The following is a 19,943-nucleotide window of genomic DNA, read 5'->3' as shown; positions in this document are numbered from 1 at the left end:
ATAATGATGGATTTTCTGGAATATTTTGACTTAATTTCCACACCTGTATAGAACCAACATTTTTCATAGATTCTCCTGCTATGCACTTTGTAGGCAAGTCCCATTTACTTAGCTGAAGAAATTTATAAGAGTATATTTTTACTTAAAACACATTCCTGAATATGTTTTGATAAAACTCATTAAATACAAATACTTAAGTTTTATAATTATAAACATCATTTTCAGAAATATGTTTGAATGAAAGAGTTTGAAAGAAAACAAGATATTGGAAAATAACCAAACCAAAAAAAAACCCCAAACCTTCAGTCTGTTTCTTGGTCAAAGAGCCATGTGGTTAGTGTTTTAATTTCCTGTTTCTGTAACCTACAGATCTTCTCTCTGCAAATGCAGTTTTTGTTACTTTCTGTCAAGTTAGAGTGGTAACTGTGGTGTCTGAAAACATTCAGAGCTCAGGTTTTGTAATAGTAGGTTTCTATATTAAGTGTCAGGAAAATGTGGTTTTGTTTTTGGTTTTGGTTTTTTTGAGGGTTTTTTTTTTTAAGTCTACAACATTCAAGATGAATGCCTTGGAATGTAGGGAATGCTTGGCTCTGTCACTGCACAATCATAAAACTAGCTTTGAATTAAAATCCTATGGAAGAAGGGAGTATTGGATAAAGCATAAATGGTGCTTTTAAAAAGTTTGGGCTTACTGATTAGCCATGTGGGTTTGAAAAGTCGCCAAAGTCTCTGGAAATGTTTAGGGAGTGGGTAGAAATGTGAGTTGGGTGAGTTACCCGTCACTCTGAGAAGACCTGACAGATTTAATTTCTGCACATGCACAGCAGACTGATATTACAGTCCTTTATAAGTGCTTATCTTAAAACTGTGGAAGCATCTTATTTGCCTTACAGTGTAGAACTTTTGATAAGAGGTCTTATTTTGTTTTGTTATGACTTTGTTATGCTATCAGAGAAAGACTGTAGGCAGGAGTTACAGGTAGCTTGTAAAAGTAACATTTGTTGGTGGGGTTATAAAGTTCTAGCTACAGTTTAGATGAGTAGGAGAATCAGTCGGATGTTTTTATATGCACTTAGATTAATTATTCTGTAAGTAATTTTATGCTAAACTAATGGGAGGCATGTTTTAAGGGTTTGTTCCCTTTCTGAGACTTGAAACTGTAGAGTTCTGTAAACAGTTATTTTACCAAGAAGGCACTGCAGGATGAGATGTTGCCTATCTTCACAGATGGAAAAGACTAGCTTGAATGTTTTGTATGGACTGAAAACGCTGTGGACAGTGAGATCAATCTAGAAAACAGCTGAGAGTTCTTATTGCTGTTTAGCTGACATAAATAACTCTCCCATTCTCTATCAACTGTAATAGATTTCTAAACAAGCCAAGGAAAAAAATTACTTTCTAATTTCTATTTAAAACATACTTGTCTTGATTTTTGACTGGTCTTTTTATTTTCTGTTCCTGCTGAACTGTATTGTAGTTCTCATTGTTGGATCTATAAATATTCCTTACCAGTCTAAATGTTATAATTAAAAAAAAAAAAAAGCAAGCAACACATTACAAACTTTTAGGAGGTCAGTTTCTAAAATTTCAGACTATTTACAGTACAAAAATATGGAGCACTGCTAATTATCCCTAAATAAGACTCAGTATTGTTTGATATATATATTTTATATATATATATTTGATATATCTGGCTTATACAGATATTGTAGAATTCATATAATTAATTTTGCTGACTTAACACCATGTTCTTACCTTTTGCAGGGAAAATTGATGTGTACCAGATGATAATTACCTGCTCCTTCTCTTTCATTAATCTCTAGATCTTTATCTGAGTGACACAAACATCTTTCCTGCTGGATCTCTGAAGTCTAGCTGGAAAAGTAACCCTAATCTATCTGACTCAATCCCCAAGCTACTGATGATACCCACTTAAGTTCTGGTCTTGGCATAGGCTGCTTTAAGGGAATGTTTTGTAAGACAGTGGCAAATATTGTCAAATGAAGTGTCTCCAAATTCAGTGACTGATCCTGGACTTAGACCCAGAAAGTTTTGAAGAACCTTTTACTGGGGGCTCATAACAATTCCTGGATATTATCTATGGAATGGGCTGTTTATTCTGTCCCACATTCCAAGACTTCATAGTAGACAGACCAGTAACCTGAAATTTTGGTTACAACCTGCTAACAACCCAAACCTGTGTTCTTGACTGGGAGATCCACATGTTACTAGATCAGACTCCTGTACTAATAGGGGAGAGACGAGAGTATGTTTTGGTGTCACACTTTGTAAAATGGCACAAAGTCTGAATTGATTTGGGGAGAGGAGAAAATGTACCTGTTTCAGGCAGAGTTGCAGTTCCCACAGAGTACAGAATCACAAAATGAAACAAGTCTGCTTTTCCTAGTTCATGCAGTTTTGACACTGACATATTCAGAGCTGTGATTACTCTTTTCTATACAATCATCAATATTTATATTTCATGATTTTTTGAAGGAGGATTTTTAATGCCTATTTTATACTTTATCTGCCATCTAGTAGGAAAAAAGGACTTTGTTAGCATACTTTACAATTCCAGGTAGGTTTTCTGAAATCCTACCAGTAGCTGGGGAAAGGAAGTAATCTCTATTGGCCCCTTTTGCTTTCCTGATTTCCCCAGTCTAGATCACTTTGCAGTTGATCAAACGAGCTTTAAACTTTAGTTTGCCTTTTTGAATTGTAACACTGTCATTTTGGTAGAAATGTTTTACCATTGCTACAAGGGTCAGGTTTCTTGTGTGGCTGTGACTGTTGGCTTGCCATTTGAATCAAATGGTGAATTTGCTTTGAAAACATTTTGGCACTCTCTGATATCAAAGTGCCAGATTCGTAGTTTTAGGAGACACAACTAGAATTACAAATTGAAACAGCAGAAAAGTGCATGGAAAAAAAACCAAGCTGACTTTCTTAGATGCCACTCATGGGAACATGCAGCAAACAGGTTTGAAGTCTGTGCAGCCTCCAGTACAGCTGACAGGAATAAAAGAGTAACCAATTTACTGTAGAGAATGCGCGGTTGGCAGACAGTTTGTGGAGTCCCAGTGACAGTCAGCTGGTTAAACTAGCTCGTTATTTACTCCTAATTAGAGGGTTATTAAGAAGGAAGAATTTTGACTTAAGTTTACTGTTGCTGCTGTAAATTAAGAGGAGAAATAATTCCACAGCGTGGCTTTTGCGATGTTTCTTCACTTTTTTCTATTTTATTTGTAAATGCAAGCTGAAACTTAATAAATTTTTTTTTAAAATTCGCATCTATTTCAACACCTGTGCTACTTAGATTTGTAAAATCAGTCAGTAAAATGGTTGACATAAGCAATTATACACATACCTAAACCTCATACCTATGGTATGTTAAAAGATAGGAAGCTGACAAATTTGCCACCATAAATAATCTGTAAGTTCGGTAAGCTTTTAGGATAATTGCCAGGTGTTTGTCACTTGGATAACAAATCTCTACTCTTGGCTATCCTCACCATTATTTTTAGATAACTGTGTTAATAAACACAGTGATTGACAATGTCATTGTGTAAAGCAGTTGCTGTATATGTATGAATTTGTTAACATGGATTTTTTTTTCCCCCCAACATTTAGTATTATGCAGACATTCCAGAAGAAGAGAGAGAGAAGAAACTAGCTTCCTGTTCAAGACACAGATTTCGCTACATTCCTCCAAATACACCTGAAAATTTCTGGGAGGTTGGATTTCCTTCCACCCAAACCTGCATGGAAAGAGGTTTGTGCAAAAAAAAGTCTTACAAAGCACTTTTCAAAGCTGATTTTTTGTACCAGAAATGGTTCCCTGAAGTTATCTGTGGTTCATATAGTAGCCTTTCTCACCCTGTCCTGTTGAGGTCTTTTTACTTATCAGTAGCCATTATTTTGAATAAATATTGTCCATTTTTCCTGTACTACTAAGAATATATGAAAACTTTCTTAGACCCTAGATAGAGAAGGCAGAAATAATTGGGATTTTCCTAGAACTTAATTAAAACCCTACATGTCTTTGTATCAAAGCAAGAATTGGATTTTCAGAGGCAAAGGCTGACAGACTTTACCTACTGAGGAGAGACAGGCAGCACTATTGATGTCCTTTGTCAGTATTTTTAGAGCTTCATTATACCCCATGATAATGGGCATGTTTAAATAGGTGTGATTAATAGTTTATAATGCATATACCTTGCTTGTTAGTGACAATAAAAAACCATGCTGTTTGGTTTTGGTTTTTTTTTTTTTTTTTTACTTTTCTTTACATAGGGGTTTGTTCTTTCCTAAATAGTTTTTCAAAGTCCTAGAGCTTGGTATAAAAATTAGGTTTAATTAATGATATTAAAACTTAGTGAGTTTGTAGTATACTCTATATAGATTTCTTCAGAAGTGGAAGGAGCCCTATAGGAACTCTCTGAGTTGTTTGTATCTTTACTTGTGCATCTGTTATTAGCTGTGAAGAATTAATCTTGTAACAACAGTCAGGTCAGGCATAGGAAAATGTAGCCAGAGATGTGTTTGTGTTCTTGTGTGGTAGTGTTGCAGTATTATCCTTAATCTTTCAGAACAAGGAGCTTTGATTTTTACATAACTTGTTACTACCCATTTGGAATCTGCTTACAGCCTCTTTAAAAATTCTTGGCTGTCTCCTTGTTCTGCTAGAGTAAGAGCTGTTTAGTTGTTAGTGGTCCTCAAAAGTGTATCAGAGGCAGACTTTAGATCAACCCTCCCTTGGAAAAAAAAATTATGTAACACTGCAAAACACCAGAGAGAGTTCCTATAATGAGCAAATGCAGCCATCTCTCCAAAGTAGTGGGGTACAACAGATGTATTTTCTACTTCTTCCTGGTATCTTGAACCAATTGTGGTTTGTGTGTGTTTTTTTTTTTAATAACTGAGTTACATAGACAGCATTTTCCAGCTATGAAGGAGGAATCTACTACTCTCACTTCAGTGGATGTTGTTCCTGATAAACAGTAAGAGTTTGACAAAAGCCAGGTGCTGTAATTGACTTGCATAAAATGTCTGCTCACTGTCAGTGTTAGCTAAGTTGAGTATGTTATAGAAATTTTCTGTACACTTTTCTTATCAGAAAGCTTTCAGCGTGTGTTTGATCTGTAGGTTGGTGTTTGGCTTTTTCCAGGTGGATAAGTCTTCAGTAAATAAGAGTGCCCTTAAAACAGGAAGATGTACTGTTTAGACCCACAAAGCACATGTGCCTGAAGTGCCATTCCTCTGCATGACTAGGATTTACATTTTTGAAAGTAATTTTTATTAGTCAACTGAACTAGCAGTGCGGCGCACACTTTGTTACTCTTACATAAAATCTTCTGTAGAAAAGAAAATGAAAAGTGCGGTTTTGTTTTTTAACAGTTGAACAATTCATAGTTATCATCCTCCAGTGTTGACTGTCTGTAGTGCATTACTATGCACTCATCTGCTAGAAAGCAGAGGAGTGTTTTAATGAACAATATTGCACTCTGGGATCTCATAACTTTTTGTGAAGTGAGAATCAGTTGCCACAGAAGGCGGTAAAAATCGCAAGTTATTTTTTTGCGGGTAAACACAAATTTAAGCTGAAGTTATGCCTGGTTTTATATTATATTTCTTATTTCAAATTTTTTCTTATTCTTTTCAGGATACATTAAAGAGGATCTTGCTCCCTGTCAACGTCCAAAAAGACGGCAGCCTTATGCTGTGATGTTTTCTCCAAAAGGCAAAGAGCAAAAGACATAAAGGATGGGGAAGTAAAACCTGCCAACTTGAAGCGTATCTTTCCTGCCCGTAGATATTTATAGTTAATATAAACTTGAAATAAAGGACTGTGTTTTCCACAATGATAGATAAATTGTTTAATTGAACATGTAAATTTTATAAAATCCATTTGAAAGTCTGACTTATCGGGAAGCAAAAACTATTTAATGTATGTTTGTTTCATATTGTGTTAATACATTTTGTATTAATTTTTGCGCCCGTCAGACAATGAGTCTCCCGCTTTTTTTTTTTTCCTTTGAAGTCAACAGCTAAAATTCCAGCAAATCCTGTCTAAACTTTGTGTCAGTGAGTAACTGCTCTGAAGTCACTGGAATCAGTTATTCTTGCAAGGGTAAATGTCTGTAAATGGGAACAGGAATGTGGATTTTCTAGGGTGCTTTTATTTTGCACTGGATTTTCTTATATAGCCTTTCTTTTATGTCAATAATGGTTGTATTTGCTTGTAATAAAGTTGTATTAAATATGGAATGTATCTACTGTTAATAGTTTGGAGGTAGGAAAACCATGAAGTCTAAGTGTCTTTCTTAAATTTTGGTATTAAGTATATAACACCATGTTTTCCTAAGTATTTAAATTAGAATATCCAATATTTCTTTTCTCTTTTTTTTTTTTTTTTATTTGGACCTGTTTGCATATCTGTGTCTCACTTGTTGACAGAGATAAGCATTGTTATTTCTAAATTTGGGTGACAGCTCTGCCCAGAGCTCTCCTAGTGGACACCAATGCTTATCACCTGGATTACAGAGGAGTCTCCAGCAGAGGTATTTTAAATTAATTTTTTGTAGCAGGGGATATAGTTCCATACTTATGTTTGGAAAGTAAGAGCATACAGTATCACAGAAGCAGGGTAATACCTACCTAGCGATCTTTGGCCTGCCTACCTGTAAGATACTTAGAAATAAAGAAGCTACAATCAGAGTTAGATTCAACCAGTGAGAACTCTTTTTTAAAAAGAGATCATAAAGCAAGCAACTATTTAAATGCCTTGAGTCAAAGTAAAGTAATAGAAAGGACAGATACTCCAAGGATTTATATATATATTTAAAAATTTTCATATATATAAATGTATCTGTAATTTCTATTCTTGTATTTGATATGTGTGTGTGTTTGTGTGTGTGTGTTTATAAAAATATGTATTTAAAAACTTGGTGGATGGGGCCATTTGATTCCAGGTGTAGTTATATAGATGTGTTGGCAAGTTCTGCTGGTGGAGAGGTCAGGGTGTAGGCCTAAGGAGAAAACCGAAAAAAAAAAAAGTGATCAATTTAACCATAACACTGAGTAACACAAAATCCTCCTAGGCTGAAATCACAGACCTTGCAGAAAAATAAGAAAAGGTGTAACAGTAGGCATTGTTCTCATCCTACCTGCTTAGTTCATATATTTACATTGGCCTTTCACAGGGGTATATCCTAAGGCATAAAGCCAAATAACAATTAAAATCTTTGGTCATATTAGAACACATGCTGACAATAAATGTTTACACACTGTAAAAGTTCATTTCTTGGAGCAGACAGTCGAAGAACCCGTGCCAAGGTAAGTCCAGTTTCCTGAAAAAGAAAAAAAAACCTTTGAAGAAAATTAATGGGTGCTGCCAAAAATTGGAATTTTTACAGATATCTTGAAAACTGTTTTAAAACAACTGTTACATGCTCTGAATAAATATTTATCCATAAAAAAGAAGTTTTTAGCGCGAAAAGAAGGGTAGGAGACTGCTTTCAACTAGGGAGAGTCTTTACAAAGTAGAAGTTATGTCTACAATAAGAAAAGTTAGAGGCACATTGTAACTCATCAAATGTAAAATTTGCTATGAAGTGGACTGTTTGAGAACATTTCTGAAAGAATTATAAATCCTATTTTAAAGAACTATCAGAAAGAACAAACTTCACAGTAAGTTTGTGAATTAAAAGATCAAACAATAATGGGAACATTTAAAGGTAAGATGATGAGAAAAATCAGGATTTTTACAGCGATATTCATTATGGAAGCGCCTAAGAAGCTGCCTTTATAGGATGGGTCAGCAGAGCTGTTGTAAACTGAAATGGCAGAGAAAGTCAATGGCAGCCAGGACTGGAGTCCACTCCCATGGATTGAAAAATGAGTGAAGAAACTACAAAATCCCTCACTGCAGCACAGAACGTGGCATTCAGAGCAGCTTTGGTGGTCAAGGAGAACAAAGTGACAATGCTGCCATCGGGCTTTAAAGAAGATTTCAAGGAGGTCAGTGGTACTGCAGCCTGATGAGTTTTTATAGAGTACTGGAAAATGGGCTAATTGGTAAGAGCTTAACAAACAAGATTTTCAGACCTACAGATAAGTACAATATGAAAAAGATGACACTTCTTAAATGTGCCATTCTGATGGTCTTTTGGACTCTGAAGGTGTCAAAGCATGAGTCATCTGATAGCTCACAGGAGAACCAAGTCATGGCACAAAATGAAAAGTTCTTTCCTAGATTATGCCTGTTTAAAGGTACATAAATCATCAGAGCAGGAAGAAATTGCTGTGAGGTTCTGCTAGATCCCATTTCATTCAGCCTTTTTGTGTTTTGAGAAAGGGTGGAGGGCAAAGTAGGAGGTCGGTTAAATTATTCACTATGCAAGTCAAACTGGGATATAGAAGAGGGGGGAATTTGCAGAGCAGAACCCCTTCACACACAAGAAGGAGTGTGATAGGTGCCAATAAAGTCATAAAGTGTGGAAGCAGTAAATAGGAAGGGTTGCTCGCCAAGGGGCAGCAGGTTTAGTTACAAACAGAAAGGAGCAGATAGTGTCTGTGAGGATATTACTACTCCACTAGAGGACAGTAAGGAACTACTTTTGTGCTTCAAACATTGCAAGAACTACCCTTTCCCTTTTAGTTGGCCAATTTTTTTAAGACTTCGATTGCTTTTAAAATTGTAGATTTTAAAACTGTAGATCTCTTGCCTAGCTCTTCTTGTGACAGAAAAAGTGTTTCATCTTCATCTTCAAGAAGAGATCATTTTAAAAAGAGTCTAGAAACGAGAATAGAAGCAGACTGATTTCCCTTCCAAAAAACAAGAGAAATTCCTAAAGAAACATCAGTAGTCTGAGGAGCCTTTGTGTACCAAAAAGATGAGTGAAATTTGTAAATTTTAAAAGTTCAGTTAAAGATTACTATATGAAGTCATTTCTAATTGCAGTTTCTAATTACACCTTACCTGTTTTTTTAGCAAACTCTTGCAATAACATGTCTTTTGCCAAGAGGAATTGAAAGAAAAAGGGAGCCAGTCAAGAAAGTCTGCTAAAAAAAAAAACTTTAAATATTGTTACATTTATAATTAACATGGGCTATCTCTATCCTCTTCATGGCATGGCAGCACATTGTGATTGCAGTCAGCTGTGCTCTCAGAGCAGTGGACTGTGGTTTTGAGCTGGTTTTTTCCACATCTGTAAGCACTGAAAAAGAAATTTGGCATAAAAAACATAACCTTGAAGTAGGCCTGTGTCTTCAGAGGAGATTGGGACAATTGCCTGCTTCCTTACATGAAGGCAATACTCAGAATTTGGGAGAGTGGGTTAAATTTCTTCAGGTGTATTCAGGTGTGAGCAGGCAAAGGAGAATCTCTGAGTAGCAGTGCCTGTTGGGTCATGCATCCACCATCTGGTAGAACAGCCAGGACAGTCACAGATGTCTTCTAGTTTTCTCTTCTTGTCTGTGTCTTGGGATTCATGCTGCCTCTTCTCATTTTATGAGATAAGGGAAAAATTAGCATAATTGATGCTGGGATTTGTGCCTCTTGTAGATATGTAGATAAATAATGACATGACATTAGCCATGACTGGAAGAGCTTGAAGACTTGACATTCATGTAGTAAGAACTCTCAAAGAAGCAGTAATACCTAAGAGCACATCCATTTGACATCGAAAACAGTCCTCACTGGAAGGGGCTGAAGTGGGTTCTGAAAGTCAGTTTTTCCCAACTCAAATCAAAGTAATGCTCAGGGCTTCCAGCAGAGCTCCTTCTGGACTACTGGAGTACAGTGCATCCATTGACCCTGGATTCCTAGTGATTCTTAGCATATCTTAAAGCCTGTGATGTTCAGACACTGGTATGGGCCCAACAATTGTACAACCTTCAAGTCAGTGGCTCATTCCCAAAAACATAAAGATGACAAGGTGATGGCTTTAGCACTTCCAGAGCGTTATCTGTCATGTCTGCAAAGGGATCTCAGCCTGAGAAGCAAGCCTTTGTTTAAAAGCCATTTTGGGAGCTGCTTGGAGCAGAGAAGTCACACAGATTGTTGGTAAAATGTCCACAGGCAAACTGCGTTTCCTGCAGTGCCTTCGAGGCCAACTTGATCATTAGTTGCTTTTAATTAGTTGTGCTTTTGAACTTTGCCCTTCTCATGCAGAAAGGATGAATGCCTTGTTCCTAATGAAGCAGAAGGAAAACAATGTCTGTTTGCTGATAATTAGAAACTCCTGTCAAAAGAAAAAAGAAAAATAATAGAAGAGGACAAAATCATAGGCAGGGAAAGAACAGAGGAAGGAGCAGAAGGGAGTGATGAGGTGCTTGTTGATGGTATCATCATGGTATGGGGTATCAGTGGACTCTTGCTTTTAGAAATAATAAACATCTGCCCCAGGGCTCAGAGAAAGGGATTTGCTGTGTTCAAATCAATCAGTTGTGGCAAAGTTGGAAGAAGGAACTGATGATTCCTGTGTCTTAGTGCAGAAAGACTCCTCGGTCTGAACAGAGTGAGCATAAAACATCCAGGAGTATTCTCTGTGTGAAAGCATGAACATCTAACTACCAAGGGAGGGAGTGAGACAGTGCAGAAATAAGCCCAAAGTTTACCTCAATGGAAAGTGGCCTATGCTTACTTTAGGTCCATGTAGTTTCTTTGGATATAAACTGAAATGGAAAGTGTTTTCCTCAGAATTCCTCTTGCTTCTTTAGTCTGTGCTTTGCAGTCTATGTTCCTGTATATCAGCACGTGGAAAAATTATGTGCTGTAGATGATATAAACAGTGTTGACTTTTGTGAATTATTTTACAGGTTACAAAGTGATGGGTTGGCACAGGTTGGGTTGCTGTGTCTTAGGACAAGGATGTGTTATAGCAATACACAATGCATTTTGATCATCAAGTTTGAATTTATGAGTCTGGTAAATATCGATAAATCTTCCCTCGATGGTCATATTGATAGATTTTTTTTTCTGGGTTACAGTTGTTTTCCATCTCCCACTCTTTTGAAATCTGCTTGCTTCTCCTCTTCAGAATACTTTTTAGGATATGTGCATGGCTAGACATTTGGCATCCTGGGCAGTGCTTGAGGTGCAAGCATCATCACAGCAGAGCACAGGGACATCCAGGTGGCTGGGAGGAATTACTGTATCATCTTCATTGTGAAGAGAGGCACTAGGAGCCTCCAGTGAAAGGCAGGAACGCCTGTCTCCCACACTTGGCAATGGTGGGAGATAACCCTGCCCAGCAGGAACTTTGAGAAGGACATTTGAAGACCACTTGTCCTTGGGTGGCTTTTGTCTGCATTCCAGCTGCAGCCATGAACAAGCCTTATCAGTCTCATTTATAGCCAAGGCTCCTTTTTAGCAGCTCGTTAGAAAAATTAGTTGGAACTTAAGGTCAACATGGGAGAAAGGTTTTTCATTACAGAGGGGAAAGCTAATTTAAGCTAAAAGCACATATTCGTTAGGAAGGCCTCTTCAAACCAAATCAGAACAGCAATATTTGGTGTACGTACTTTCTATGCTGAGAACTGACTTGTAGGAATAGACAGGAGACTGTACTGTGGATCAAACACACATGAAACAAGAAGCAGAGGAGAAAAAATTCAGATCCAGTCATCAGCTCAAATCCTTGTGGTGATAAAAGCTGCTCCATTCCCTCACAGTCAAAATTACCAACTCGATGAGTCTTTTTAGAGCAGTTTTAAATAAAGTGAGAATAAAATAAGGCTAGATAAGAAAGAAGTAACGATTCGGGGGCCTTTAGGAATATGTTTCATGTGCTTTACTTGTGCCCTTGGGTAAATCAGTTGTGGGAAAAGATAAAGAGATTAAATACAGTCTTTGAAATTACATTCCTAATGACTCACCATTTCAGAGAGCTTGGGAATTTAAGCTGCAATTGAAAAGAAGCATAAAATGAGAAAAAAAGCTAACATTATCTTGGATAATGTGTATCAGATAATGAGTTGATACTCTTTTAATGTTGAACAGATGTCCTAGAAGAGGCAATTATTTTAATTCAAATTTTCTTTTACTTAAGCTGGTTTGCAAAAATACAGGTACTCTGTCACACAAATATAAGGATGAATATAATGAGAACCAAGACACTAATAGTTGCAAATCAGAAAAGCTAATTTCTTATTTCTATTACATGGAAATATCCAGCATCTTAAATCACAGTAGTGTTCCACTTTGGAACAAAAAGGCAAAATTTTCCATGAAATTAAATCTAAAGTAATTGGATTTGAAATATTAGACTTCTTGAAGTATTTCACTCCGTCCTAATGCAATTCAGTTTATATTATTACTGTCAAATTAATAGAAACTGGCAAGAAACTCAAATTCATCATGACAACCCTCTCTGAAATCAGTGTGCTCTTTATACGCATTTCTAAAATGTTTTGCTTGCTGGGTATCAACTGAATACTTTACAGTTTGCTCGCCTGCCAAGCACACTATTAATTGCTAATAAATCGTTAAATGCTTGGAAAATCATTCAGAGAAACCAGTGCGACTTCTGAAGTTTAATCCTAATACTTTGATGCTTAAGCAAGGAAAAAAGGAAATGTAAAAAGCTAAAAATAATAATTTTTTAGCCATACTTCCCTCTACTTCTCCTTTGGTCTGTAATAGAGAAGCACATGAAATCATTGGAAATAGGATTCTCTTTTTCTCAAGCCTATGTTGAAAGAGTTAACTGGTGGTGAGGTCTGTCAAAAAACCCTTTTTATTGCTCAACATCTGAGTATTGAGTATTTTCTTAGTGACTACTCTTGAAAACTATTATACATTGCTGAGACAGGAATTGCATTTATGTCTCATCTGCTCCATCTCTACTTTAGTTAAAGGATAGCACCGCTCCAGGGGAGTCAAGTTAGTGGTGCTTGCTGGTAAGTCCCTCTACAACTGCACTCATCATGACTTTGTTAAGATTTTATCCACCCTAAGGATAAACAAAAGGAGGCTTTTCTGAAATTTTTGTCAAGACATCAGCTGACCAAACTCTTTTGCCATAACATTATGGAAATATATGGAAATATATGACTTATTTCATAAGTCATTAAATGTGATCGATATTTTTTTAAAAAGACAAGGTTGTGCTCTGGAGACTGGTGGTCTCCAGGCTGTGCCAGCTGTTTCAAGTTACTGCATACATGATCTCCTCACAGAATAGGGTTCATTTATAAAGCCATTTATGTTAAAACAAATATGAACTGCCACAGAAACAATTGTTTTAAAAGTATGTTTCCCTTTGTGATGTAAAAAAATTCCAATTCAGTATAAATAAAAATAGATCTCATGCGATTTCTCAGAAGAAAACTTCTGCAGAATCTGTTTATCTCAGGACTGAACTGGGAAGGACATGAGAACAGGAACAGTAAGACTTAAGGCATTTATAAATTACCCAAAGAGACTACAAATGATTATTCCAAATGGGTCTGTAAACTCAACATGACCTACTCTAGGGGCTCTTACCCGTGTCCCCATAACCCGTGGCAGCTCTTTACACCCGGCAAAGACACCCACTAGCTGGAGTAAGCACTGAGTCATTCTCCTAGAGGGAACTGCCTTCCACATACAGTTAAGAGACTCACAAGAGTCTCCCAAAAACAAACATTTCTTCCTTCTGCTGCTCTAATTTGCTACCTAGAGGCAGCACCTCTCCTTAATCTGCTCAACTCTTCCAAGTCCTAGATGTGCATACCTTTCCAGGAACAAAACTGATGCTTGCCTGCCAAGGGCCATCACCTGCATTCCTGGTGGTTAAATATTTTCCCTAGCAATTTCCCATCTCTCTTACAATTCTGGGTTCAGGCTTTTGGTTCAGACTAACTTGAAATGTTTTCAAAAGGGGATCTTGTTTCAAAGGGCAAGAGGCTCAAGACTCTCTAAAACATGGTGGAGTTCAGCAATTAGAAAGCTGTAATTCTCATCCCAGTGCAGAAAGCTCAGATGTAGATTGGGGCACTGGCAGAGGCAACCCATGGGTGGGAAGTTTTGTGGGAAAATACTCGATTTCCCCAGAGAAGCATGTTAAGGATGGCCCAAGACCGTCTTGTCAGATCCTGGCCTATTCTACATCCACTTTCAAAACACGTTATCTGTATTAACCTACTCTGGTGGCTTTCCTTGTGCCATCATGCAACTGGTGGCTGTTGAATCAGATATTTCAAATTGGCTTAGTGTATTTTAAATCTTTGTTGCCTCTTTTTCTGTATTTTTTTTTACCACTCAGACAAATGGAACTGCATCCTTTTAATATATTTGAGCTACATACTAGCCAAGAATAAATCATGCAAGTGGGAGAATATCAGGAACGGAGTGCAGAAAAATAAAATAATGTGATTATGTGTGTGGCTGCTGTCTCTGCAGTTCTCAAGCAGAATATCTGCTGCTATGCCCCTATCATTTTTTGAAGGTAAAAAAGCTACAACATAAAAGACCTGATACTCCTTGGCCATGGTTGATGCCGAAGGGAAGAATTTTTCAGGGAGGATTTCCGAGCTGCCCACTCACTAACCTATTCAGCTTTTTTAAGGCTTTGGGATATTAAAGACTCATTTATTGCTCAGAAGTGGCCTGCATGTAACTTTATATCAAGGACGTTTGATGAATTTTCAACATGTGAAATTCCAGGATTTTCCTGGCCTACTGACAGCCCTTCTGCACTCTTCCTCTTTCACTATTTATGTGTGTGCATTTTGTTGTGTTTTCAGACCATTCCACTTTGCACTGCTTTTCAGGTCACAGCCAAGCCCACAGTTGTTATATCAACAGAGCTGCAACCCCTAAAACCAAAAGACTGTATAAATTTATGCTCTTATTTAAGCAAAACTTTCAAAGTAACCTGAGAGGGCAAAAAGTTTTCCATATATCAGACCTCGTGTTGTTATGTGACAAAAGGTTCACCACCCCCTACGAGGAGCACAGAGGGAGGACAGCAAGTGGGGAGACCCTATAACCTCACTGGGAACATGAGTCCCTCCCTGCCCTTTGCAGGGCTGTCCTGGGGGAGCCTCAGCTCCATGGGCCAAAGGTGACATCCATCAGGGTGTCACCTCGAGAGAGGCTCTCCTGAAGGGTTTGGCACATGGTGAGATGCAGGGAACAGCATCTTGGGATGGAACAAACTTACAGGATGTTACGAGGATGAATCAAAAGTGGCAAAAGGGAGGGATCATGGTGGTTCGAGGAATAACAACTGGGGGAGAATTAAGGGATATAAGAGGCCAGTGCATGCTAACTGTTGCTGGTCAGTACACTTGTCTGGCTTGCCCTGCATCTCATTGCTGCCATCTCTCCTGCCTGCTCGTTAAACTCTGTTTCCAACTATTTCCCTGGGTAGAGGGTTCCTGTTGTTGCTGGCAGGCAAGTGAAGTAGGTGGTTTGGGAGCCAGGTATCAAAGCAGAGATAGCTCGGGCCAGATGTTTGTCTGTCCCTGCCTGTGAGACAGCTGGAGGAATTGGCTACTGGCAAGGGTGTGGGGTCCAGACCAAGCGTGGGGGAGAGTGTCGGGTCTGGGGTTCACTGCAAGGGGGTGTGCACAAAGGGAGATGAGAGCATCCAGGTAGGCTGTGTGTCTGTGACTGGTTGCTGGAGGGGTCCATAGCTCTGTGTGCATGTGTGTGTGTGTGTGTACACAAATGAAGTTTGTGTGCCTGCAGCTGAGTAGGGCTGGAGCCCTCGGGGGGGTCCTGTGCCCCCCCAGGTGCCCATAGCTACCAGATAGGTTGGATATGTGAGGACAGTTCCTGCCTACATGGTGTGTATGTACATATTTCCCACACATGGGCCTTCATGCTGATCAGACACAGAGGGGGACAGGACTAAAACTGTGCTGCTTGTGCAAGTGCTGTGTTCTCTGGGTGTGCTGGTTTTCACTGGGATAGAGTTGATATTTTCGGTGTAGCTGGTACGGGGCTGTGTTTTGGATTTATGTTGAGAACAGTGTAGATAACACAGGGATGTTTTTGTTATTCCTGCACAGTGCTTACAGAGTCAAGGCCTTTTGTGCTTCTCATTGCGCCCTGCCAGCGAGGAGGCTGGGATTGCACAAGGAGTTGGGAGGGATCAGATGACCACAACTGACCAAGGGTATATTCCATACCATATGGCATCATGCTCAGCATTTAGAGCTGGAGGAAGAAGAAGGAAGGTGGGGACATTCAGAATGATTCCATCTGCCTTCCCAAGTCACTGTAAGGCATGATGGAGCCTAGTTTTCCTGGAGGTGACTGAACGTCTGCCTGCCAGTGGGAAGTGGTGAATGAATTCCTTGTGGTGCTATTGTCTTGTGAGTGGCTTTTGCTTTTCCTATTAAACTCTCTTTATCTCATCCCATTAGTTTTCTCACTTTTAGCCTTCTGATCCTCTCCCCCATCCCATCAGATAGGAGCGAGTGAGCAGCTTGGCTGGCAGCTGGGGTCAAACCACAACACTGTCTTGTGCTGTTTGGCAACATGTGTACAGGTTTTGTGTATGTGCCAATTTGGAATTCATGCTAAACCTGGCTAAAGACTATTTTTACCTGCTGCTGAGGCCAGTAATCCCCAACCCCACATGTCAGGGCTCTGCCCTGCTGAATGCAGTAGGAATGAATAAGTGACCTAGAGTCTGATATCAAATGAGTTTTAGACTATTGAGGTTTCTAAATGAAGGATTTTCTCTTATAAGGGGAAGGCTTACAAACACACAGTGTCCAGCCAGCTGCACGGGCACCTCCAACTCAGCCCCTATGCAAAAATAAGAGAAATAAACTATGGAGGGAGAAACTTTGAGCTGCCACTAGTGCACAGGCTGCAGTTTCCCCATCAGATTTAACTAGTGCAAAGCCATTCCTCCTGGACGGTCGTGCTTGTGGGTTTCATTCTCTCATGCTGTGAGGGATTGCACAGCTTCCAGCACAGGCTCATAAACTACATGACCTGGGGCTGCAGTTCCCTCCCACTATCCAGTTACTAGGAATTTTCCAGTAAGTAAGACACCATAAGGAGGTGTCAGTGATAAAAGCCAACCTGAGAAGAACCCTCTCAGTGTCAGCATTGAGCACACTAATAAATCATTTAGCCCAGCACCTTCCAAATACCAGCCCCAAAGCAGCAATATTTACATAAGTAAGTTTCTCCAGCTCATGCACAGATGGTCTCTCACCGCTTGCACTCCGAGAGACATCTCAGCAAGAGCAAGAAGTGCTCTGGATGGGGGACTGACTTGGGCTATTCACAGGGACAATTTGCAGGCTTAGCTTTGAGTACTAAACAGTGCAAAATAAAGCAGAGAGTATTTCCTATGAGTCTGGGAATTCTGACCTGTTTCTAAACAAACATCCGTTTGCTCCAAGCATCAGAACCATAAGCAAGCATAGTAAAAACCTTCTTGTGAAAGAAGAGTGATGGAAAGCTTTCAAATCCTTTAAAATTCCTGAAAACCTTTAAAATTCCCAGGAACTTTTAAAATTCCCTTTTAAATTCCTGAGTCATGATATCAAGTGGAAACATCACCTCAGCACTTGCTAAGACGACTGGCTGTGATGCTGCTTGGAACCACTGACCCACTGCCTGACTGAGACAGCAAACTGAACAGATGCCTTGTGTTCTCCCCCCAGAAAAACAAAAGGCACAGTGGAAGCAGGTCATCCTTATCCCCTTGTCTGCCTTTTGGTCCCAAATGAGACAGTTTCACTTTGCAAGCATTGCTAAGTGCGAGTAGTTGGTCCACACTCTCACTTTCCAAATCAAAGCAGGTTTTTTAAGAACCCTTCTTTAAACCATGCATTGATACAAGGCATTCCTATTGCAGGAGATGCACACACAGCTGGGGCTGTGACATGGTCCTGTGCTGGAGGCTTCAGCTGCAGCCCTAGGTTAAAAAAAAGGGGTAAAAAAAAAAAAAAAAAAAAAAAAAAAGAAAGGAGGCAATAAGCATGTCAGTTCCAGAGGGCTGTTTCGAAGGTGTCCTTGGGGACAAGCTTGGGTTTACCTGGTGATGTTTGCAAGCTGGGCATAAAACATCATTTGGCCTCCTCTTTTTCTCTGTGTTGGCATCTTCTGTTTGCTTCTGTCTAAGCTCTGCTCCTGCAGGTGCTTTGAAAGGCAGAGAGCTCACTCAGTCAGAGTCCTATCTGTGACAGGCATCTGTCCCCATCTGCATCACACTGTACTGACATCCACCACCCATGGGCTACAACAAAGCAGGAACATCCTCTGCCTCCAACAGCTGCACCATCAGGAGTGTGGAGCGTGTCTCAACATGATGGTCCCTCAGCAGAGACCACTTCTTAGCCCCCACTGACATTTTCAGCTCCCAGGTGGATGTGAGTTAGGATTTAATTCCACCCAACAGCCTCATCGTAAGGAAAAGATTAATGCTTGGAGGGGTATACTAGTTTAAAAGTCATAGCACAGGAAAGGTGGATAATGCACCAGCTCCATGGAGTAAGTGCCCAAAAGAATTAGATCAGTGGGAAAATCAGAGTTAAAAATGCAACCATCCCAGCCCTAAACCACTGATTCTTTGTTCCAAAGCTGAACAGCACTGAAAACCTGACAGCATGTGGCAACAAGCATCCCCCACTGTCACAATAAGGGTCCTTAAAGAAAAGACAAGACACGGAGGAGCAGCTGTTTTTAGCAGTGGTGCAAAAAGTGCACATTTTGGTAATGGTGAGTGGGCTCAGAGAGGCACAGTCGGCTTAACCCTCAGTCGAAAGGAGGCTGAAATGGGATTTCAAATTCAGATCTCCAGAAGAAGGAGGACTGATTCATCATCTCACCAGTTCCATGCTATGTAGGAAAGAAACTCTAAAGAGACTAAAGCAGCTAGGTGAGGAGAGATGTCACCTATATGTGTGTGTCATTTATGCTTGAGCTGAAAGCCCTCTGTATTGGGTTTGCATGGCAAGGTTTTCGTAGTGAGGGGTCTTCAGGGGTGGCTTCTGTGAGAAACCGCCAGAAGTTTTCCCTGTGTCCGAGAGAGCCAATGCCAGCCAGCTCCAAGATGGCCCTGCCACTGGCCAGTGCTGAGCCCAACAGTGACCATGGTAGTACCTTAGGGATAACATAGTTAAGAACAGAGGGAAAGTTATTGCACAGGAGTAATTGGAGCCAGAGAAGAGTGAGAACATGAGAGAGCAACTCTGCAGATACCAAGGTCAGTGAAGAAGGAGGGGAGGAGGTGCTTCAGGCACCAGAGCAGAGATTCCCCTGCAGCTCGAGGTGCAGACCATAGCAAAGCAAACTGTGCCCCTGCAGCCCATAGAGGCCCATGGTGGAGCAGAGATCCACCTGCAGCCCATGGAAGAACCCACAACGGAGCAGAGGGACGTTTGAAAGAGTTTGTGGCCCCGTACAGACCCTGGGAGTAACTCGGTTGGTTAGAGCATGGTGCTAATAACACCAAGGTTGTGGGTTTGATCCATGTGTGGCCTATTCACACAGGGATCCTTGTGGGTCCCTTCCAACTCAGAATATTCTGTGATGCTGTGGGAAGCCCACACTGGGAGCCTGCTCCTGGCAGGACCTATAGACCTGTGGAGAGAAGAACCCATCTGCTGGAGCTGTTTTGCTAGAATGATTTGTGACACCATGGGGGACCCGCGCTAGAGCAGTCTGTTCCTGAAGGACTGCAACCCCCTGGGAGGGACCCATGCTGGATCAGGAGGAGAGTGTGAAGAGTCCTCCTCCAGAGGAGGAAGCAGCAGCACAGACAATGTGTGATGAACTGATTGCACCCTCCCTTCTCCATCCCTCTGTGCCATTTGGGGGAAACAGGGAGATAAACTGGGAGTGAAGTTAGCCCAGAAAGAAGGGAGGAATGGGACAAAGGTGGTTTAAGATTTGGATTTTATTTCTCACTACCCTACTCTGAATTGATCGGTAATAAATTAAGTCAATTTCCTGAAATCAAGTCCATTTTGCCTGTTACAGTAGT

At 39.9% G+C, this 19,943-nt stretch overlaps 1 protein-coding gene across 1 annotated transcript in view; it reads left to right on the top strand.

Moving 5' to 3' along the window:
* The window catches only part of RBBP8 (RB binding protein 8, endonuclease), a 33,416-nt gene extending 27,145 nt beyond the window's left edge, over window positions 1–6,271 (top strand). The window contains exons 18-19 of the mRNA XM_050330854.1: window positions 3,631–3,772; window positions 5,663–6,271. Of these exons, the coding sequence (XP_050186811.1) occupies window positions 3,631–3,772; window positions 5,663–5,760 (240 nt within the window). The 3' untranslated portion in view covers window positions 5,761–6,271. The remainder of the gene's footprint in view (window positions 1–3,630; window positions 3,773–5,662) is intronic.
* The last annotated feature ends 13,672 nt before the right edge of the window (window positions 6,272–19,943 follow it).

Source organism: Myiozetetes cayanensis, unplaced genomic scaffold (assembly GCF_022539395.1).
Source record: "Myiozetetes cayanensis isolate MyiCay16 unplaced genomic scaffold, myiCay2020 scf1, whole genome shotgun sequence".
In the NCBI taxonomy this organism is placed as follows: domain Eukaryota; kingdom Metazoa; phylum Chordata; class Aves; order Passeriformes; family Tyrannidae; genus Myiozetetes; species Myiozetetes cayanensis.
This window is presented reverse-complemented; position numbering and strand designations above follow the sequence as displayed.